The sequence below is a fragment of the Hetaerina americana genome, unplaced genomic scaffold (assembly GCF_022747635.1).
Source record: "Hetaerina americana unplaced genomic scaffold, ioHetAmer1.1.p SCAF_5, whole genome shotgun sequence".
Classification (NCBI taxonomy): Eukaryota; Metazoa; Arthropoda; class Insecta; order Odonata; family Calopterygidae; genus Hetaerina; species Hetaerina americana.
In genome coordinates, this window is record NW_027287095.1 from 94,434,182 (window position 1) to 94,458,254 (window position 24,073).

Consider the following 24,073-nt stretch of genomic DNA (forward strand, 5'->3'; position numbering starts at 1 on the left):
CCACTCCACCCGTTGCGATCAAATGGTGTTTTTTCACTAGCTACCATCATTGAAATGACCGCCCTACTGAGGAACAGACGCCTTTCGTCTGGATCCTACTTTCCGACACATCTGCCATGGATGACCCTAACTGGAGAAATTATCATTTCCCACGCCAGTATACTTCATGGGGTCAACGGAACACTCATGCCATTCCACCACGTCAAGGTCGTAGCCCATGGGACGGTTGTAGATGCAGAATAATTGAAATTTGCCTGAAGAAATAATGAATGGCGTATGATGCTCGTAGTTACAATTAGGTAGCATAAATAAACGTTCAGAAATACTCCAAAGGAAACTAATTCTGGATTATCAGGAGATGTATTCATGAAATAAAGACATGAGGATAGTATAGCTACGCATGCACATCTGTTATACCTGGAAAACCTCACTGAAAGACTTGTTGAAACGAAATATGGATATATTTTTTAAAGGAGAGCAAACTAAAATGATGGCTATCTACTGCTCTTTTTGTGGTATGAAAACTAGATTTGATGCGCGAGATAAAACAGTTGATTCATTAGGTTTGTCTGCGGCGAGATCATTACATTCTGTCTTCTCCGACCGACCTTTCAAGCGAAGCCATTATGCTCTTTTCAAATTGCGTTATTACCAGAAATCCTTTTCTAACTGAGGGTAAAAAAGAAACTTTACGCTTCCACAATAAAGATTTAATATTTCACGACCATGGTTTCGATGCTTCGCATCGTCAGGTAACATGTATCAACATTATTTTCAACTTATATAGTCTGGCTCCAAGAGGGGTGTAAGGGAGAGGAGAGGGGGGTAAAGTAGGGGGAGTATGGGAGCAGTAAATGTTGATGCATGTTACCTGATGATGATACGCAGCATCGAAACCATGGTCGTGAAATATTAAATCTTTATTGTGGAAGTACAAAACTTCTTTTTACCCTCAACATGAAGGAATTCCACAAAGTTAAACTTGAAACTGTTAAGCTTTTCCTACTGACCAAATGACCAACGCTAAATTAATAAACACCATTCCCATTGGCGTAAGAAACAACCCCAAGGAAAATCAAAGTTTTGGCATTTATTATGCTCCATAATTGTTCATTTTCGGTCAACACCGACGAAATTAAACTGACTTGTGCTCTAAGTTTTAAGTTTTCACCATCACTATTCCGCTCTAACCAAGAAGCAATTCATATGATTGATTATAACAGCAAACATTTATCAGCAATTCATTTATCATAAGAAAATAACGCCAATCAAAGTACTGTAAAGCTACAAAGCTAAGGCGCAGCACACACACACACACACACACACCCGAGGATCTCCATACTCGAGACCTTCGCGACCACAATTACGCGTGGACAGTGCGAAACGAGAATCACCGTGACCTCTAGCCTGAATTACGTTCATTCTTCTAAGAGAGGGGGAAAATGCCGTTGGCCTTGACCAAGAGCGGAGTTGCGGCAGGGGAACTGCAGCATGACAGAAAATTGACGGAGATTAAATGGACCGAGCGAACCATCGCCGAGGAATCCCACATAAAATGGCCAAGGAAGACCCGAGGAGATGCCCAGTAGGCACCGCTAACAAGGGATACAATGGATGGACACAGTCTGAAGAAATTACGGACGGTGAGACACAACTGAAGGGTAAAGAGACGGACTTGAGAAGCAATTAGAGAGACCGGCAATGAACGACGGGTGGGACGGAATCACGAATAAAAAATGAAAAGACCTACTCACCAAGCGAAGTCGGGGAACAAACAACTCACTCTTTCTAATGCCGACAGACGAAGATAATGTAAGCCTAAGGTTCTACTAATCACCTCCGCGCCTTACTCTTCCTCTGGCAATTCTTTAAGTCCACAACAGTGACCTCCTCCTCAAATCCATCGTCAAAACTCCCTTGTAGTTAGATTTCTTATAACTCTCGCATTGCAAACATATTTGGTTCTCCTTCATCGCTTTTCCCAAAGTCGCAATTTAGAAATCTCTCCGCTTAGTAGTAGTAGTATTTAGGGGAGGCGACTGACAACTGAGGCCATTTGCGATGCCATAGGGGATGGATAGGAAAGGATAAAGGGTGGAGAGAAACCCGGCGTCGGCATTAGCCTACCCTTAACGAAAGGCGCCAAGGGGTCCGCAGCTTAAAGTCCCATCCGACGGAAGGCGTACTCACTCAAAGTGCCCTCCACAAAGCACCTCAAGTAGGGATCGAGATACTACTGAAAAATATTCAACACCGCCGGGATTTGAACCCGAGCCCTCTGGGTGGGAAGCCAGTACGATAGCCACCGCACCAATCCCGATCTCCATCTCTCCGCTTAGGTACACAATTATTTTTATAAAGTTTTTAATAATTGACTCGTAGCTTTGAGAAATTGGCCCCTGTGATGGTGAGCCTTTTCATTTCCGCCCTCACTAAGGATCTTGGCGTGTGGAGTACTGCTCGCGTGCAGATTAGTGCAAGCCTCTTCCTACAACTTCCGTGAAGCGAACCTCGCTCGCTATCGCTGCTCAACGTTCAGTTTTATTTATAGAAAAACCCTTTGATATTTGAATTTAGTTTTTTCGCCACGTGTCTTTTTAAATAAATAAGTCGGGTCGATTCAAGAGGAGCCATTACGAGCACGCAATAATACCTCACGCCGTAGGAGGTGGGACCTAATTCGTGAACTTAAACCACACGTGCGGACTGGAGCCATGGTCGGCGAAACGCTGGAGATGAGATGTATGGAGAGGGGCAATCAAAGATCTTCGATTTACACTTACGAATTAACAGACTGAAACACAACTATAAATACAAACACTCCACACTTTCACATCTTGACAAAATCAGAATCCGAAACTCAAATTTAATCCACGAAACAGGTCTCTCGGCTTTAACATCCGAGAGAGAATACTACAAGAAATATCTAATATTGCTGGATTCTTAAAGGAACATCTTTCCAATGGAATGGATTACTCTTCCGCAGTATTAACTACGTATTCTCAATGCAATAGGCACTTTTTTTCAATGAACTAATCGGGCTACGCAAAAAAAAAACCCACCTCTAGTCCTTGGCCATGTTTAATAATAACCCGACACTCTCGTCGCACACTATGCATAATTAAAGAGGTTTCGCCATTTCAGGCTGAAACTGGTCGCTTAATTCCAACACAAATTGAGATACAGAATAGTTCTGGAGAGGTAATTTTGTGAAAATGCTGCATCGCGAAAGGAACCACCGATAAACCAAAATGAAACATTTAAGTGAGGTTATCCTTTAAACTTACTCGCGATCGACAGCCAATGAACTGTGAGAAAAATACTACGCTATGAATGAGATGTCCACATAGTAATTATGGAGTATTTTAACATTTGGAAGGGAATCGAGAGGGATTGTACCGAGGCGGAAGGGTTGGAACGTCTCCGGCGGTGGTCGGAGGAGAAAGCGTGGCGTCCCTTCCACACGGTGGAGACGAGTGTGCTAGGGCATGAATGAAAGGGAAGTCGGAGGGGGGGAAGAGGTGACGAGAGGGTCCGGAGGGGGAGGGAGGGACGCTGTGGGTACAGCGGCTGCACCCCACGTGCCGCGGAGCGAAGGGGGAAGGAGCAAAGGGGGGGGATGATGATGCTCTCTTTCTGCCCCCTCCACCCCGTCGCAGCCGAGGAAGTAGGGCGAAGGGAGCAGCGATCGATGCCGGGGGAGTCGGAGGCGGGAAGGGGTCGAGCCGAGGGTTAAAAGCGATACAATATGCATGTACTCACACCCTGGGTCCGTGCACTTCTGCACCACCGATTCGAGGAAGTCCGGCAGCTCGGATTCAAAGCAGCACTTCATGAACGCCATCGCGGAGGAGCAAACGCGCGCGCGAAGAAGACGATCGCCGGGCCCCGACTAGGGACGACACCGAAGGGTGATCGTCATTGCCCGGGTTGGGGCACACGGGAGGCGAAGGGGAGGAGAGAATCGGAGGCGAAAGGGGTCCCCCACGAGACGATGTCGGTCGGCTCCGTCGGGGGCAAGTGTCCGCACCCGACTGAACCCGCCACTTCCCCTGACACGCCGGCGCTCGGGGGTTTCGGAGATGGAAAAGGGGGGGGGGGGAGAGAGAAGGGTTGCTCGATCCGGGGGGCGGAAAGTCGATGGCGCGTGTGACGATGCGCGCTGCGGTGGTGGGATCAAGAACGAGAAAATGAAGGGACGACGGAAGATGCAATGGCTTCCGGACGATGGATTTTTACGTAAGTCCACTGGAGAAATTAAAAGAGTCGTCCGACTATCCTTCCACCCCGCCCCGATCGATATTTCTCGAATGCTAATTAAGTTATTTAGAGGGGAAAAAATGGGACCTATCCCTTTCGCATTGCTTTACAGGTGGCGCCGCGCTCCTCTCGGCGGCCAAGAATGGTATCGGCGTCGTTAACATAAACATTCGACTCGGGCGGATATTACGGGGCTTCGTGCGTTTACGCCCCGGAATTACGGCGCTTGGACGAGAAAAACGACATTTGTGAAGGAAGCGGTTCCGTAGCCATGGACAGCCCCGAGGGAAGTCCAGTGTTGGAGGGATGTCCGGATCATCTTCCCCCGAGGGGGTGGGATGAAGGGAGGATGGAGAAGCTGCATCTGCGGGCTCTCGCGATGCCAATCGAGTACCAGGTACATTTCATAGCAAGCGAGGGTGTTCTAAGGTTAAATATCGATCTTTGTCACGTTGGAGAAAGGTCTTTGACACAGTGGAGAGCTACCTTTCTCCAAAGCATGAAGCAAAAGATAACACATTTTTTAAAGTCAATATACGCCGGAGAGAATGTTACACTCTAGTACGAAGTCGGTGTAAGCGTAACCATAGCAATTAAACAAAGCTGTGTGAAGTTTTTCCTTACTCTGCTAGCCCTAAGATTAATTAGAACTATTCCGCGACTCAATTTTTACAATCGACAAGAAAGAGCGCTTTGGCGTTGAAGTGTGATTTGGGAATGTGACGGAAGGTGACGAACGTGAACATAAAAAGCCCACGTTTTTATTCAGTAAGTAATACACAGCGGTTGATCGTAAAGCAAGTGCCCAAAATAAATTACACTGTTTAATAACCAAAATTTTAAAGCATTTATAATGCAGTTAATTTTTTTCCACTGAAATATAATACATTACATAATATTCCTAATATACTACTAGTGCAGAGTACAACATACAAAATGGAATCAACCGGCTCTGATTAAAGGTTTTCACAGCCATTGATTTTTTTTGACATAAATTTCCGAAGAGTGAAATATGCTAGTCCACCTCTACAAATGGGTCGATGCAAGATTCTACGAACCTGTGGCCCAAGCCACATATGGCAAACGAAAGGGCCAATCAATCGTAAGCAGGTAGATTGAACACAACAGAGCACTTTGAGGCAAGCCAGTGCATCACTCCCACCTTCGCAAAGCATTTCAAGTCAGAATTGTGGCACAATACACTCTTCCATATGGTTAAAAGTTTTAACATAAATTTGAGAAGCCATCAAGATCGTCAAACGATCACCTAATTTTAATAGTTAAATAGATGGTCATCACCACAGCTATGTTTGGAACTGATACCTAACCACCAACGACTCAAGTACGCTAAATGAACAGAAGGATATGCCAAAAAAATTATGGAGAGAAAAATTAGAACCAATTGGCAGACAGTGTAAATGGCAATTTCTGAGCAACTAAAAATATGATTGAGATTCGATCCACATTCAACAACATGCACACATGAAAGATACATGAAATTAACCATTAATTTCAAACTAAGAGTTGTTCTATAATTAGTATTCAGAAAATTTCTCTTGCAATCATGCAATTTTATGCTATGCTATCTGCTTAACGAGTGACATAGGATGAGTTTGATTTATTTGACTCCAGTGTTTTATCAGTAGTGGCCTTTGCAAGTTTTAACATGTTTAGTTTGTACAATGCAAAAATGGAGATAACATGCAATGCTGCATTAAAATTAGGCTTTCACATTAAAAAAATGTCAGCTTAGGCCTACGCAATGCAACATCGAGTCTTTTAGAGAGTTTATTCTTCCCTATGGCACAGCTTGGAGATGGATTTAAATAAGTACCTTTTTATAATTAGAGACTAAGTCTATCCGTACATTATGAAATGATCCAGAGCCCTGGAACAGCATCAAGAAAATAGAGCGCTGCTGAGTTAGGAGGGTCTGGGTGTAAAACTTATTCTCCAAAAAACAATTACACTTTGTAATGGTATTTCCAAAAAGTATAATAATAAGTCCTAATTAGCTAGCTTAAAAGTGTAAGGTGAATCAGAGACATATTAAGATTATATCAAAATACAGATGAATAATCAATTTTATTTTGCTAGCATTAAAGCAAAAGCCTTTGAAACAAAATTTTATATTTTTCTGGACGTAAAACACAAAGCATATTCATTAACCATTAACCAAACGACATTTCTCTATTTATTAGTTAGATAAAAACATGAGATAATCATTCTTTTAGCGAATAATAATATCCTCAATCAATGAGTTTTCCTAAGGTCAGGACCATACTAAATCATTTCCGTGAAACCGAAAATCACAAATTCATCCCCTAACCACCAGAATCCTTGTGGACCCATATGTGTGACCATATTCACAATGGCCAATTAGAACTCCATTTATTTATGCTTTCTTTCCTTATTAATTTCTGAAGCATTATGTAGAATGAGCCATTTATGACCCCAGTCAGAAACATCAACTGGAATAATTACAAGAGAGAAGAAAATTTCTCAACAAAATTGAGGAATAATGCTGGCTAAATATTTTAAGCAACAAAAACAACTGTGGTTCCTGGTATTTTTTTCTTTTGAAATTGATGAAAAGTTTCCTTTTTCAAGAAGAAGTTCTGCTCAAACAATTTTGAAGACTTCATAATGAATGAAGGACTCAGAAATGGTAGAGTGCATTTTAAGTTGAACTTATTTGGATACCAAAGAGGGTTGTGTGCCATGGCATGAGTCATACTTTGAGAGTCAATCGGTCAACTATCTTTGCTATTCCAAGTAACAATGTCACATAGACTACCGCTCTTGCATCTAATGCAACCCATTCAATGAAGAATGAAAAGAAATTAAATTTGGCACGAAATAACACAAACTCACTCCATTTAAGCACCCCATTTATTGAGTCTGGAACTAAAGATTTAAAAAAATTAAATTAGCATCAAGGTAAAAATCCAAGGCATAGCATATAATTTTTCCTATTGGTTCCTGGAATTGAACTAATAAACAATCAAACTCATAAGGCCTACTTTCACTGTTTGCAGAGTGAAATTTGAACCTCATTTCACACAACGATTAATTTGAAAGTCAAGTTTTTCCCGGGTGACCAATGACAAAAAAAGTCACCTTGGGTTTTTCGAACTGGGGTTATTGAAGGGAATTAATTTTTCTTGTCAGCTTACTCCAGGAGACAGGCATTAGTTTTCTTCTCTGTCCTAAAAAAGCCACGCACTTAGGCAGAGTTCTTCATAGCACAAGGATTTGGACAGCCCTTTAACCTCAGTGTCTGAAATATTTTCATGCTGTACAAGATTAATGAAGCAAGATCTGGTTTGGCTCAACAAACCAATCTCGGCGTTACTTGATGTGTTTACACATGATCCTGAAGAATATGGTTACCGATGGCAGCCATGGGAGGATTTTGGCTTGTTTTAGCTGTTGGGTTGCCTAACAGATTCAATCTGCAGTTGGTTCAGCAAAAATGGTGGAAAAAAATGGCTTTGCAATACGTGTGCACCAATATGTACGATTGATACAAAAGAGGATTAATTTCTGTAAAGCCATAGACATTACAGGAAGAATGGAGCTTGTTCATGACAAGTAAACAGTTTAGGAAAATGGAGATATGCGAGTATGCACGTTCAAAATGTGATATCCTAGGGCGAGAAGTAAGGACTGAAATGTGATCTAACATTCAGCTTAAGTCCAGCATGATTAGCCAAGGATGGCATGGATTACAAAGGGTTCACTATTTTTCCTAATAGCAGAGGCATCCCAGGCCTGGAAAAGAAATTTAAGGTGCCATCAACGGAACTGTCTGATTCATGAAGGAGGCAGCTCAACGGGTCTACTGGTCTGACAGGAAACTGCAAATGCTTTACCAGCAATTCTCAGAGGGAACTGTCTCATAAGGCCAAGGGTTCAAGCCTTTGGCTTTGGATGAATTTGAAAAGATTTTATACCATGCAAACAAAGATACAATGAGCATTTATGTCACTTTCAACAAATATATAGATATAAGTTTAACTTTAAAGTTGATACCATGGCTGCAGTAGCTGTCATGCCTGTCACTTTAAATTTAAAGAAAGGCTAAAAGAACACAAAACGTGTGTAAAAAAATAAGAACATAACCTCCCTCTTTGCGAAGCACCTCATCAAAAGTGACCACAAAAGTGACTTTGTGGCTACAATTCTTCATTTAGAAAATAAATGTCAAAGACTCAATGCCTTGGAGCAGTTGGAAATTTTGAAATGCGACGGTTGCAAGGATGAACTTGCCAAAGAAATTTTGCATCCCTCCCACTCCCCACTAGACCAACCACTCTTCCAAGTCTACAATTGACACCGAAAGATGTCATTCTCTTTTCCTCCCACCTACATTTTAACCTTCTTCCCCCTCCACCCTCCCTCTCAGACCAACCCCTTCCCTTCTCAGAAGGCATATAAATATATTCCAAGTTGACTTCTATGAGGACCACCTGACCTTCCACTACCCAACTCTCAAGAACCTAGGAGTTTTCCAGGGCGCTCCACATCCCCAAACACCCTTACGTTTTAGCAAATATTAGTCTCATATGATAATAATCAAACCAAAGGTGCAGAAGATGATAAGTAATTATTAGTAGTCTCATTGTGATACTAGGCACGTAAATTAATGAGCACTAGAAGCACCCGAGAATACATGAAGAATATTGTATAAGTACACCATTCCCATGAAACATTTTCTAATGTAACCATTATTTATCCACAGTGGACTCTCACTAAGGGAAACATAGATTTCCTGGAAAATGATATCAAAATCTGTAAAAAAAATACTGGCCTACTGTTTCTCTATAATAGTACCCCTCAAAAAGAATGCCAATAGTGGCAATAGCAGTACCACCAGTTGTATTAACAAATTAATCACTCTCAATGACTAATAAAAAAACTGAAAATCACTCACAAGCACAAAATATCACTTCTTAACAGCCGAACATATAATGACACAATTAGATATAAAAACAAAATAGGTACCACAGTAACAGTGAACAAAATAAAACTCAAGGGGCACAACATACAAATATCAAAAAATAAAACATTTAGGCTGTTATTTTCACATAGAGCATGAACCACAACTTGCAACTAAATAATGCAGATTGTCCTAGTAACGGACTTATATTAAAATCAACGAGTATAATGAGCAGAGAATCACTGCAAAATCGAGTGAATTTTTAATGCCATTAATGATTCATGTGACGATGAGATTTAACGGTAAGCTAAACTGAACAATTCCAAAAGCATTTTTGCTCAATAATGTAGATTATGATAATGTAACAGGCGGGACGAGATTCTGTTGATGTCGCCCAGAGGCAGTAACACTGTATTTAAGAAGTACGTAATAAAGCTTGTTTAGCGTAATGGCTAAAATCGTTACTTCCAGGCTCGATAAGCTGAAAATATGCAAAATGAATTCGATGATCAATACGGAAAAAATGACATGAATCCGCACGGAACAGAAAAGAGTCCACGACACTCATTGCCTTAACGTTCAGCTGAATAACTTAATAAAATATATTTTCTAAAATCCACGAAAAGTTAACTCTAAAAATTGCTCCAAATAAGTCGGTTGTCTGCCAATGATTCGGCATAAATTATAAAGAATGATTACGAACCAGTTGTATGAGAATTCCCCATCACCTTTCATGCAACATCATCTGCGATCATCATTTAATCAATTCATCAGGAAAACCTGAAAGATTTTTTCTACCATTAGTAATTTTAATGACGATTAGGCCACCAGTAAAGATTTCCATAAATGCATTAATTGCCAAACGACGTGAATTTGGCTAAAAACGATGGACATTCATAGCAGTCTTGCACAGAGGCCAAATCAAATAATAAACATAGATTTTCAATACATTTCTAACAAACCTCCAAGAAAATGTATGTACATCGGAACAAAACACCACGCCTACCGTACACATTTATCAGGTCATGCACCTAACTTGCGAGCGACCGCCATGTTACACTTTTTAAATTTGAATAGCTCATCTGTATTTTTATTGTTTTCCCATCACATTGGGTACCTCTTGAATAAGAATATTTTATTGATGAACATTTACATTAAATAGTGATGATTTTATAAGCCTAGCCCCATGAATAATCAGATGACATTGATTTACTGAAGCAAGATATTCTTTCGCGCGCTGGCTCAAGATGAGTTAGCTCAATTGAGTGAATCAGAAGGTTGAACTATAAAGTTTGAGAAATCAGAGCAAAAAAATTATGCTTAACATTGAAAAACTCGGTCAAACGCATGGAGGATAATAGCAAGAGGAGAAACACTAGTGGAGTTTGGAAATATTCACGCGGTAATAAAAAATAAATTCCGAAATGTTAAGATGAGGTAAACGGTTATCATTAAACAACAACTACGGAAGTGAAAGGCTAGTGTATTTTTACTTCTATGGATCCTTCCATTTTGCTATGTAAAAGGTATTTTTCAATATTTGTTTAAAAACACAAAATTCTGAATTCAAAATATTGAGAAGGAAACGACCTTAAATTAACACGTCATGAATTTAAATTATATGATTAAAAACATTTTTATATTTGAATAGTTACCGCTCAAATCGCGTGGCTATCCTTAAGCAACATTAATAGTATATTAACAACACTATTTCCGTGTTTTTAAGTTTCATATGGGTACATTGACCATCCATAAATATTAACACCTAATGTAGTGTATTCTTCCGGATATTAACTTCTTGACAGTTCATAGCTGATCGGTATTTAAAGAAAGTTTCTCTCCTCTGAAAAATAAGTTCTCATAACCAGTATGGGACCATTTGAAAATAGTTATCGGAAATGACCGCATGCCAATGAATGAATGGAACATGTGAATCAGTTCAAAGATATATTTTCCGCTTTACGTTATTGTGATCTTTAGCTCATAAAAACTCCATGAGATGGCAGGAGTGTTCTAATGAAATGTTAATTTCGTAGGTTCATGGCGTCGACGTTGGAATGTTGTTCAATTTAGTAAATGTGAGTTATTGTTATCACAGTATGACATTTTGTATTGCCCACTAATGCAAACGAATTAATTTACCATGATAAATATTATTTCCCGGACGTGATTGTCCGCATTATTGCGTATGGCATCTAATGTTTTGGTTATTGAAATAGCACAAACAATGCATGCATTTGGTAATTAACGATTTATTAACCATGGAAAAGTTGCAGTTTATGAGATTTTTGATTGGCGTAATGGAATTATATTGCGTAATCATGCTGTAAACTGTATTTTTGCATTGTTAAAGTGTGTGCCAAACAGTTAACCTGTCCATTGTTTGACAGTGCCATTGTTTTTATTAAAGGTGACAGTAGAGCTCTAGGAATGCATCCCGTTGTGTCACGAAACATGACCATCCTAAAATTCCGTCATTTGGCGAATCCTGATCCTCACGAAGGCCCGTTGGAATGACAGCAGCACCCATTCGCATGGAAAGATGGCTCATGAATTTCTTCCCTTATGTGATGTTCTGTTTAATATCATTTCCCTCGCTTCTTATTTTTGTGACGTCGTCTTCGACGTGGTGATGGTCTACGCTCTGTTTGAGCAGCAGCAATTCTCTTGGGTAGTGGTTTGCCTCGTCTTCATCATCTCGTCGCTGATAATATGCCAGGTGGTTTCGTTGAGGTGGTACCTGGGGAAGAATCCATGTCCCCGTGAGGGTGATGCTGCCCAGGCTGACACAGAAAAGAGCAAAGAAGACGTTGGGAGAAAGAGCGAATACGCGTGGTCGAAACTCACATGCAGAAAGCAGAGCCTTCCCATCCTCGCGACTCATGCCATTCTATGCGGGGTTCTGTGGCGCTACTTCAAGTTGTTCATGCCCGTTGATCCTCGGCGGGTTAAGCACGAGGTAAGAGAGCTCTGCGTACTACGGCTCGTTCATGCCTTCGCCGAGGCTGCCCCAATGCTGCTGCTGCAACTGCACCTCATTTGGACCGAGGTTGCTCCCAAAGAACTCAGCGACTTAACCCTCGTTTCTACCGCGCTCTCCCTCTTCAGCGTTTGCTGGGCACTGGCCTCCTTTGGTAAAAACGCTGCTCGACCTCGCTACATCGGACGGCTAGTCCTCACGTGGCCCGGTGTCGTATCCCAGTTCCTGTGGCGTCTGGGCACTGTGGGAAGTAGGGCAGTCTGCCTGGCAGCGTACGCGGCCGCTTACGGCCGGTGGGTCCTGCTTGTCCTCGGCCTGCACTGGGTTTCCATGTTCCTGTGGCTCGTGTCTCCGAGGAGCGCCTTCCATGGTGAGGGATTTTCCAGACCCCGAAGAGCCGCGCTGTCTGCCCTCCTGGCCCTCGTGCATGTCCTGTGTTACGTGAACCTGAGGGAGGAGAGCCCTCGGTGTCGCATGGCGGCCTTCTACGTCATTATGTTCCTCGAGAACGCCCTCCTAGTCACGGCATGGTTGGTAGGCTCCCGCTCTGCCCAGGCCAACGAAGAGGTCGACAACTCGGCCCTCCGCACCACCGTTCCATGTATCTCCCTCGCCCTTTTCGGTTCCGGCATGCTGTTCCTCTTCCTCTACTATAGATTTTTCCACGTTCGAAGACTCCACTATGCATACGATCATCACCAGCGGCAGCACGGATATGCTGCGGGGAGCGAAGGCACCGGGGGCATCGGGGATGGCTCTTCCCCCTCTAACACCCAGAACCTACGCCCCAACGGCATCCGATCCTTCGGAAAGCTAAGTGGGGGACACATGAACGGCCACTGTCCAGGCGGCGGCGCGACTGGGTGCTCCTCCAACGGGGTTCTCCCCCACGCCGCCCCAGGAGTTTTCAACTGCCGCTTCAACCCCGCCACCAAGAGGAAGAAGAAGAAACCGACGACCTTCGTCCCTCCACCGGCAGCCGTGGTGGCCCCGTCGGGGAGCGCCACCACCGTCGCCCCGCTCCCCCCGCCCTTCTGGAAGACGCCTCTGCCGCAGGTGGTGGCGGTGCCGGCGGGGGGGAGCAGCGTGGCCGGGGGGTCGAGTGAGAACGAGGGTAGCGGCAGCGTGGGGTCGCGGGTAGACATTCGGCAGAAGTTGCGGGAGAAGCGCGAGCAGCAGCTGGCCGAGCTGCGCCTCATCGAGGAGGAGATGGAGCAAGGGAAGCTGCAGAGGCGGCCGCCGCCCGGCGGATGCCCCGGAGGCGGGGAGGGCGGCGTGCCTCCCAGGCAGCCCATCCCCCGCGCCAAGAGGCAACCGTGGCCGCGACCGCCCTGCCCTCCGCATCTCCCCTACGTCGTGCCTCCGCCCCGAAAGCAGAGGCGCTCCAACACGCCCGAAATCCTTCTGGCGCCACGGTATCTGGACGGCGGTGGAGGGGTCGTGAGCGGGTCCGCCCTTCCGCAGTCCTCGAGGATCTACTACCACCGCCACGGCGACAAAGATGACGAGGAGGAGGAAATGGTGAGAACTCCGGCATGGCCGCTCTCTTAAGCATCTATGCACGGGCGCACGTATTTGTGTATGTGTGCGTGCTGGGACTCCCCAGGTTGACAGCCCGGCTTGCAACGTACATTGAGTTAATAGAAAACCCCCAACGTTACAGTAGCGCAGTAATTCAGGGATAGGTGCCTACCTATATTCGCAAGTGATGGTTAAATTCTTGGTTTTTATGGGCATATTTTTAGTGGAACAATGGATGAAAGCCTTCCATGTATTTTTTAGGATTTATAATTGTTTTTTTCCTAATTTTCTTTATTTAAATATTCATTCTACAAAAAATTTACACAGCTATAGCCACTGCTGGGTGATACTTTGCAGCTCATATGCCTCATTGTCATTATTATAATTGGTATCCTACTGTTTAAGGTAGGCTTGCGAGGGACACAGCCTCTGCCATTGTTCAGCAATACATTTATTTCTGTCTTCTAAAAAAAACACAACCTTAAATCAGTCATGAACATCCCATTGCCAATCAAAGTGATTAGCATCCATCTTTCCTGCTTACTTTGGATGTATAAAACACTCCCTTCTCCTCCCCCACCATGCCTAGTGCCTCTTCATTTGCTTTTCTTTCTCTTCAATTTACATTTCCAATTCTTGCCTATATTTAAAAAAAAAACCTCCAACCTATTATTTTGCTTAAATGGTCATGCTTCTTCTGCACCATATTAGGCCAATGGTTATGCTAAAAATTATTAGTGAAGCTTTATATACACTGAAAAGCATTCCACAAAATTCATGACTATTAAGTCTGGAAGTAATTGTTTTATACGTAATAAATAGCACTTTTTAACAGCCCCACTGATTTTAACTTTTATTGTATCCTGCAGATTATGGTATATAAGTTTTATAGTTTCAGCAAATGCTGGTCATGTGAATGCTGTTTGCCAGCATATAGTTACCTCCACCAAAAATTAAATAATCAGAGAAGAACAGGATTGGTATGCTGACTTTGAGCCTGTCAGGTAGCCTGTCAGAGGTGCCAGTAGTTCCAACCCATGACATTAAGAAAGTCACTGACCTCCCCTTCGCCCGTGGCTTCATTTACTACGTCAGGCTTTCACGCAGAGCATTAAGTTTTTCATGAAGAATTTTAACAGCCCTAATACATGTTGGTCTTGATTACTTTAATCAATCTCTTCCTAAATAAGTGCAAACTTCTATTAATGTAGTGTCTGAAGTCGATCAGCCAGTTTGAATATATTAAGTAATGCTTGAAGTAAATTGCAGGGAAAATTTTTCTGGCTGTGTTAAAATTTCATTAGCCAAGGTGGGAAAGGAGAGAATGTCTCTTGTTGGGATTACCTGTGAATGTGCTTGGCAAAGGTTTTTCATGGTGTTTGTCGAGGGTGCTCCGAGAAAGTGTATGAGGTTCTAATCTAATAATGACGTAACAATAAGTAAACATGAAAACTGTAAGGAGACGGGTGTAAATTACATATTCATGTCACTACCACCCACCATAACAGAAAGAAGACTCAAATCATAGGAACATAATGCTTAGCGGAGAATTGACAAAACCAGTCCTCTTTATTGCTTTTGGTGTAATTTTTGGCAAATATTTTTTCAACAATGTAAATGAGGAAAAAAACTTCTATCTGTGGACATAGCTTGATATTTTATTAAATCCAAGAAAATGGAGATTTTAAAACTAAAGAATTATGAATATAAATAATTGAACGATTTCCCATCCTGAATACATTACTAAAAGGCCTCAGATCTTGGGAGTATAAACCTCACCGAGTTATTGAAGTGAGCATTCTAAAATATGGTTGTATATAGTGGTTTTTTAATTAATTATTGTTTCAGTCATTTTGATGGTACCATTATTACTTATTTCATGTCATTAGTGCGATTGCCTTATCACCTAATAAACATTAATTAATATTAATCCCCAGGATTAAGAATACTGTCAGAATTCTAAATTTTTTATAATTGGAATATCTCAAATAAAAATATTGACCGGGGGAACTTGGAAAAGGTTGAAAGCTGTTAACATGCAGAACAGTAGCAACATGAGTAATTAGTTATAATGGGAATTGGTTGACACCCGAGGTTATTTTTTTTAATCAGAGATAGGTGGGTAATATAGGTAGGAATAGGACATTTAGGGAATGGAGGGAGTGTGGATAGAAACCCAGCGTGAAAGGCGTGATAGTTGTCTCCAAAATCATGTTACTTCCATTGAAATGCTAAGTGTTGATTTATGCTAGAATAAATATTCTTTTATAATGCGACTAAAACATGGAATGTGTTAAATAATTTAAATTAAATGTTTGAATTGTTGGCATTTTAGTGTCAACCAATCATGATGCCCGTCGGGAAATGTTTAGGCTTTGTTTATGGTGATGGTATGGAATCTATCGCTGCAATTCAAAGGACAAAGCTTATGCTGCAATGAATGTGGAGCAGATATCACCGTGGAATTTGTTGTCTCTGCCATAACTTTATGAAATATGCATAACATATTGAAATGAAATGAGTAACTTTATAATAACACACACATTTTATTTAGAACGCGACCTAAAAATACAAATAACATGATCAAAACATTAGTAGTTAATAATCTAGAATCTACTTTATCTATTTATCTGTTTTACGTCCAGTGCTCCCCACAAGGGGTATCCCTCCCCTCCCAAACAAACCCCATCTACATTTCAACCTCCTTTTAACCATTTCCACCCTCCCATCCCATCCCCTCCCATCCCCCCCCTCTGAAGGTACATGTATTAAGTTGTCTTCTTCAAGGACCACCCAATGATGACGTCCAACATCGAAACCCTAGGTTGTATTCTAAATGAAGTGTGTGTGTGTATGTGTAAATACAGAGTTGGGTAATTCATTTCATCGCTGTGGAAGGTGGTTGACTCATTACTTGGTGTGAGATAGCTTTTGTGTGATCATGTGTGTACTTAGTGTGTCATGTCAAGTACTTTTTCTTTTCCTCCTATTTGTGCACAGGGTCTGCGGGATGACGAGGGTGCTGGGGAGGACGACGAGGAGGAGGAGGACGAGGAGGAGGATGAGGAGGAGGACGAGGAGGAGGGGGGGCGCAGTGGTGGTGGAGGCACGACCCCCCTGGACTGGGTGTGTGGGCACTCGGACGAATTCAGCGGCAGCAACCACTCGGGTGCGGCCGTGGGTGGTGTGGAGAGGGGAGGCGGTGGTGCGGTGGGGGCGGGAGACGGGAGTGGGGGCAAGGAGGGCAAGAGGAGGGGCGGTCGGGGGCAGGGGGAAGAGTGCAGGGACAAAGCCATGTACAAGTCATACCGCATCCCCTCGGACATTGATAGTCAGATTTCCCTGCCTCGTTCGTACACGCTGCCACGCGAATTCAAGTACTACCGCAGACCAAAGTCACGAAAGGCCATCCGCTCGGAGTATTTTGTGGCATCCACGAACTCAAGTGATGGTAAGTTTTTACTCCCTGCGATTTGTTTCTGGCCAAGGAAGTTCACGCAGTGTGATTGTCATGGGATGATCACATTTCTTAATTTTAGTGATCCGGTAATAAGGGGAAAATTTTTAATAAATCTCTTGTGTGCCCTCATGCTTACGGCGTTACAGCATCTATAATATTTGTCACAGCTATGAAATTGATTGGTTTCCACTAATTTTATACCCACCTCTCCCTTATTGACAGGAGCACTGAAGAACTTGCCTTTAAATAATGGATTTAATTGTCCAATGGTCTAACCGTTATGTTTGAAAATGGGTTTAAAGAATGATTAACTCATTTCTCCTGACCTATTTAAAAGGGAAAATAGCAAATGTTGTGAGGATGGATCTGTTGAGGGAATCGGGATTGGTGGGGTGGCTATTATCCTGGCTTCCCACCGAGAGGGCTTGGGTTCAAATCCTGGTGGTGTTGAATATTTTTCAGAGGTATCCCTACTTGAGGTGCTTTGTGGAGGGCACTTTGAGTAAAGTACGCCGTCCGTCGGATGGGACGTTAAACTGCGGACCCCTTGGCGCCTTTCGTAAAGAGTAGGCTAATGCCGACGCCAGGTTACTCTCTCCACCCTTCATCCTTTCCTGTCCATCCCCTATGGCGTAAATGACCTCGGCAGTCGGTCGCCGCCCCTAAATACTACTACTGCTAAGCGGAGAGATTTCTAAATTGCGACTTTGGGAAAAGCGATGAAGGAGAACCAAAGATTTACATAAAAATGGAAAACTAATTATTCATTCAAAATATTCTTCCTATTAAAGGTGGGTTTTAATCGGTGCCTGAAAATATTTTCCATGAATCATGAGAGCATCACCTTATTTGCCCTTCTTCTTTTCTTGGTCACTTCAACCTGCCTTAGTGTGGTCTAAAAAGTCCATTCTCTTCTTCCTTCCGCTTCTCCACTTGCCTAAGATTCTCCATTCTGTCATGGCCTTCAACCTTCACTACCTTTCACTGTTTTCTACTCTTTTTGCCTTCTATACTCCTTCGTCTCTTTGCCCATGGCATTTCTTCTTAAGGAAAACTTATGAAGTTAAGAAGTGATGCTTAACTTCATAAGTTTTATTCCCTGCCCGACTTATTTTTTCCATTCCTCCTCATACCTACACCTCAAAAGCCTGTAGTCTGTGTTTTTACTCTTTTTCTTATTCATTAAAAGATACAACCCATATCATTTATCATTTGCCCCTTTTGCAAGTAATTGATATGCGTAGATGGTTCCGCAGGTATCATCCGAATATATCACCGATGTTGCCTTCTGGCTGATTCATCTTTAGAAATCCTCTGTTGCAACCGTTCCTTTGTCTCAGAATTGTAGTAGTGTATCCATGCTCCATCCACAGTCATGTCGTGATTTAGAGACTTGTCAGGATTGCAACAGAGAAGCACTGAACTAGCCTCCGCATTGATCATTCAATTGTGTATGTTCTCCACTGAGGGCAAACATGGCATCCATCTTGCCAAGGTATTTTTCACGCCCAGTTTTTCATGCAAAATTAACCTTTTGCAGTGTGATATGCTTGTAGCCTCAACTATTTCATGAGACATCTTGTTGAGAATTATTTCTCACCTCGTTTTTAGTGCAAAATTGAAAACACTACATAGTGATATGTCTGTGGCCTCAAGGATGTCGCGAGCTTTAATTTATCAATCACTCAAAGCCCTATCATGGATGTTGACAATCTTTTCAGAGGAAGTCACTTCTACTGGATGTGATTTTAATCCCGAACGACGTTCTTCATTTATGGCAATGTTTAAAGTCATTTATCGAATCATAAACACACTCAAGCACAGGAGGAGCAGATCAGATGCACCATGAACTTTATCCAACTTGGCTTTGATCTCTTTGGTTTTTAGCTTTTTAAATAGAAGAGTTTAATCACTGCACAGTACTCATTTTGTTCAATGTTTCTAAATAAACAAAAGTTTGTTATTTCAATTGACAATGAAAATGAAACCATGTGATGGATATAGCTGGACCTTGAACATCAGTCTAGTGAGAGATGAGGCTTACTGAAGGCAAACTTTTTCAAATACTAAGAGTACCATCTCGGAGATTTTCTAAGGAATTAGGATCGAATGACTCTCGTATTACTAAATATAGGCCATCATTGGTCAGGTACTATAATTGTAAAATTTTTGAAGGGTTATGGTCAAATGGAGTTGATAGATAGTGTTTGTCTGGAGTTTTTCATGGCATGGCATCTGTCTTGGGTTTTGATGGTGTTTATCAGTAGGGCAGGGGGGACGTGTTGGGGGAGTTGGTTCCATAGGTGGGCAGCATTTACTGAGAAGAGAGTTGTGGAAGAATGTGGAGTGTGTCGGCAGGGATAATCCAAAGCTCTTTGTTGGATGCCACCAGTGGGTAAGTGGATCATTTGCTGAGGAGTCTGGCCTGTTGACCTCGGGCACTTCCAGAAGGATCCTAAGAATGGATAATAGACTTCTGCAGCAATTTTGTGTTCTGTTGGCTTTCAAGATTGCCTCTGTTTGGAGCATTTTAAGGCTGAACATTTCTTGTATTTTACAGTGTGTCTCTTTGAGATCGAAGTAATTTAAGAAGCTGATTCTGTCACCTTTTATACTCTTTCTCATTTCACGCATGGCAATATGCTGTTTAGTGATTTATGTCAACCTTAGAATGACTGGTCTGTCATTCTAAGAAAAACAACTGACTAGTTCTCTGCAAAGTCAAACTGTAAGACCAACTCTTCTTTTGATTCAGTGTCTTATTTCTACCATGTCCTTTCTTTGTATCTTTCGAATATGGTGTTTGGAAACTCCTTGGAGTTTCATTATTTTTATGATAGTCAAGTCACATAAAAGTTTCACCCTAGTAAATTCTCAGCTCGGGGACAATAGCACGATGAGTCTCTTGGTGTGAGCTCCTACTTATTGTAGATTCTAAGAATTCCACCAGAGGTCAGCCACTAGGCTTTAAAATCTAAATGGGATGATTGGAAGTTGATCGCAATCATCAAAGGAACAAAATCATCGGGGATAAAAGACTTCATGGGGTTGCAAGTATCAAATACCTCAATAGTCCAGATTTCACCCAATTTGGTCCATCCCTCCTCCGATCCAGCCCAGTTTAGCAAGAGTTTGTCGTTATGAAATCATTTCATTAAATCTGTTAAGCATGAGTAAACTGATATTTTATATTTTATTAATCACCGTTGTTGTTCAACGTAGATGTGGAAGAAATGATTAAAGAGCCATGGGAAGAACTGGAGGCAGGAATGAAAGTAGAAATGGAATTCACAAAATCAGTTAGGTTTGCTGATGATCAAGCTCTAGTTTTTCAGTCAGCCATGGGGTTGGAGGCATTGCTGAGTGAATTGGAAATTCAGTGCGACAGATATGGGATGAGAATCAATATTAGTAAAACATTCAAATTTTCTAGAAAGAAAAATGCTAAATTAAACATGAAAATAGGAGGGTAAAAACTAGAGCAGGTAGAACAGTTTACATATCTCGGAAGTGTTTTGGAGCAACACCGTCAAAGTATTAGGGACGTAAGGAAAAGAATTGCACTAGGCAAAGAGGCTGTCACAAGGAAGAGGAAGTTGATGACAGGGACGTTGAGTAAGGATATTAAGAAAGGACTCGTAAAAACTTTGATATGGAGAGTAACTATGTACGGCGCGGAAACGTGGTCATTGAAGCAGGATGATAGACGTAGACTGGAGGCTTTTGAAATGTGGGTGTGGAGAAGAATGGAGAAGGTGAAATGGACATAGAAGAAAACCAATGAGGAAGTACTTGGTATGGTGGGCGAAGAGAGGGGTTTGTTGGGAGAAATCCTATGGAGGCAGGAAAAGTGGATGAAGGGGGTATTGACAAAAGTGGATGAAGGGGGGGATGTTGAAGACTGCAATAGGGGGGAGAATGTTGGGCAAACGAGGAAAGGGAAGGAGCTGGATAGGGATGTTGGATGGGATGAAGGGAGGAAGGAAGTACTCAGAGATGAAGAGGGACCTGATGTAGAGTAGGTAGCTAGATTTTGTGTTTTGAAAGGAGTCACAAAATATTTATTTGGTAGTTGTGTCCATCCAAAAACCTACCTTAACAGGTAGATAACCTTATTATAATAATAATAATAAAATCTCGGGTATTTTTCAAACAACAAGTATAATATCTGTGGAGTACATTCCTGATTTTATTCTTTGTGTTTTATCATCCAGCAAAGTATTTGGGTTAATTTTGTTTGATAAAAAGTGCTGAATGAAATCATTAATTTCAGGCTTGTCTTTGTGGAACTTATCTGTCACGGAAAGATTTTTTAATCTGAAGATTATAGTATGCATTGAAAAGTGTGTTAAAACATTGTGTAGGATTAAAAAAGTTGTAAGTTTTCTATCTGCTTGTACTGAATGCTAAGGGGGATTTATCCCATGTTGTAGTGATAACCCTGAGAATCTCAGCTATTTAATAACTTTTAAAAATCACTTTGAACCTGTTATAACTCCATAAGAATGTAAGTTTCATCTCTTTATTGCTACTGCTGATTTATCCTTAGCTCGAAGGATGGCATGAGTGCCCACTCGCCTATAAGTGATTCAAACTTTGAGCATTGCTGTGTTAGTAGTAGTTTTTTTTGGGGAGGCGACCGACAGCTAAGGTCATTTGCACCATTAGGGTTGGATGGGAAGGGAAGGGTGGAGAGAAACCCGGCGTCACTACCTGCCTGCATGACACATTCATGGTATCCACCATCCTGAAAAACTCAGGAAATTTGATGTATGTTCATACAATGTTTTATTTGACAGTGTTGACAATATCTTCACTATATCTATTGTCTAGGAACAGATGAGGCAAACTAGAAGGACGATAAACAAATGTTGGCTCTGACAGGTAGATGGTTGAACTTTGTCCGTGTGTTCAAATAAGAGTGGGCCGGTCCATGCGTGACTCGTGGGAAGAGAATTTTTAAAAAAATAGGTGTTGTGCGCCCTCTTCCCATTGTAGTGGCATCACTTTCTTAGCAACGTGTCTTACCTGCACAGGTGACGTTGATTCAGGTGACGAGCAGGAGTCAAGTGGTGGGCAGATGCATCCGCACCACCAGCATCAGCAGCCCCCACTGCACCACCACCAGCACCAGCCTCACCACCATCATCACCACCACCACCATCACCACCACCATCACCCATCTCCCACCACCGTTCTGTGCACGACAGGCGGCAGTGGTGCTGATGCTGCCGCTGGCATGGGCACGATGGGTGCTGCCAGCAGTGAGGTGGTGCTGCCTCACGGACACCACATGCACCATCATCACCACCATCCCACGACTTCTCAGCAGCAGCCAAGTTCAGGGGTGCAGCAGAGCAGCCGCCCTCTTAGACCAAGGCCACACCAGAGCGCCAGGGGTGGCGTGAGAAACCTGCATGAAACAAAACTCTGATTTGGATTGCTGCGCTGCATCTTGTGCCCTTCCCTGACAAAGTCATCCTCCACGTCCATCTGCCCGCCCTCCTTGCGTGCATCGACATCCATCTCTGCCAGCGGACGAGGCGCCACTCCTTGAGCTGCCGCCCCTGAAGCCCCTTCCTGATCTTCCCTTGTCCTGGAAGTTGGGTCTTTGTTCATTTTTGTTCCCACACACCACCAGCTCTCTGCTAAGTATCGCAAAGCCATGTTGAGTTGTACATTGTTGTTAAAATACCCGCCATAATGTGTAACAATAATAATAATAATTACTTTGGGTGTTGCTACTTATCCAGTACTGATGTTCACTCTGGATTTTGTTTCAGTTTTTTCCAGGTGATAAATCTTTTTTTCTTAACGATCCATTTCCTCATATGTGCTCTAGATGTAGCTCTGGGCATTTATTCCTCATCTCTGGCACTCGGGTGATGGTGCCATTGCATCCATTATGGCTGCATTTGGAAGGCATTTGTACCCATTCCCTCTTTGTCAACAGAGTGTTTCGATGTCATTTAAGAAATATCCAAAATTATCCATTGCAAGTGACTTGGAAAATTGATATGTATCAATTTCTCAAAATTAGTTTTACAGTTACTCTTTACTGGTAAATTTGTCACTTAAATATGTTGCTGATTATCTCACCCAGTACAACCCTTCAAACATCCTCCAAAACTGCTTTTTAAAGCAAATCAAATGAAGAAGAGCTCATGTCTAAGGAATATACGTTAGATACCATGCAGCATCCTGTTGCCATCTTGATTTCAATTTGGCTACATCCCTCCATGCCTAAAACATCACATCGTATGGCACTCTTACATGAGTAAAATAATCAATTCTATTACTTTTGTGTCCTCTTCTCTGCTTTTCACATCACCACAATGCCACATCTGCATATCCCGCACAAAGAACTGGCTCTCTAAGTCTCATTGAAAGCAAACAATTGCATCTTGAGTGCCCACCTTGTTAAGAGCAGTTTTGTTATTATTTGCAATTAGCCCTCTGTACAGCTAACCATGAGCATTGCATATGTATTTCTGTTCTCTTAGATGAGTTGCAGTTTGAGGAATTAGGCAAGTATTCAGAGCAGTCTCCTTACAGTACTTACCTTATCATAATTCAAGAAGTTGAACTTCAAATTTCCTCATTGAATTATCAGCAAATATCTGTTTAATTAATAAACCAAATGTTAATAGAACCTTGCAATTGGGTAGATATTATTGCCAATAGTAATTGTAATGAAATTAAAGGTTTTAATTGGATGACAACTAATGCAAACCATAATTTGTTAGGGGCATAGAAAGATTTTTCCAGAGACTCCAGTTTAAACTGATGGCTGTTTTTTTTTAATTTCAAATTGTGACAAAGAATATTGGCTTATATTAGGGAAAATAGTCTTTTTGTCATTTCTTTCAGGTCTTACAGGTATTTGGTTTCAGCTAATATTACTGCATTA

At 42.1% G+C, this 24,073-nt stretch overlaps 2 protein-coding genes across 3 annotated transcripts in view; one reads left to right on the top strand and one right to left on the bottom strand.

Moving 5' to 3' along the window:
* The window catches only part of stmA (Protein EFR3 homolog stmA), a 76,476-nt gene extending 66,216 nt beyond the window's left edge, over nt 1-10,260 (bottom strand). Inside the window, exons 1-2 of one of the 2 annotated variants that reach the window (XM_071592953.1) lie at nt 10,165-10,260; nt 9,906-9,982 (exon numbers count right to left, since the gene is read on the bottom strand). In XM_071592953.1, the coding sequence (XP_071449054.1) occupies nt 9,906-9,927 (22 nt within the window). In that variant the 5' untranslated portion in view covers nt 9,928-9,982; nt 10,165-10,260. Of the gene's footprint in view, nt 1-3,762; nt 4,047-9,905; nt 9,983-10,164 lie in introns of those variants that run through there. The other variant, XM_071592952.1, reaches the window with a different exon arrangement.
* A 981-nt stretch (nt 10,261-11,241) lies between these two features.
* On the top strand, nt 11,242-23,145 carry LOC139694173 (uncharacterized). The gene is made up of 4 exons (XM_071592602.1): nt 11,242-11,280; nt 11,613-13,703; nt 16,704-17,154; nt 22,200-23,145. The coding sequence occupies exons 2-4, from the start codon at nt 11,745-11,747 to the stop codon at nt 22,595-22,597; spliced, it is 2,808 nt and encodes a 935-aa protein (XP_071448703.1). The 5' UTR covers nt 11,242-11,280; nt 11,613-11,744; the 3' UTR covers nt 22,598-23,145.
* The last annotated feature ends 928 nt before the right edge of the window (nt 23,146-24,073 follow it).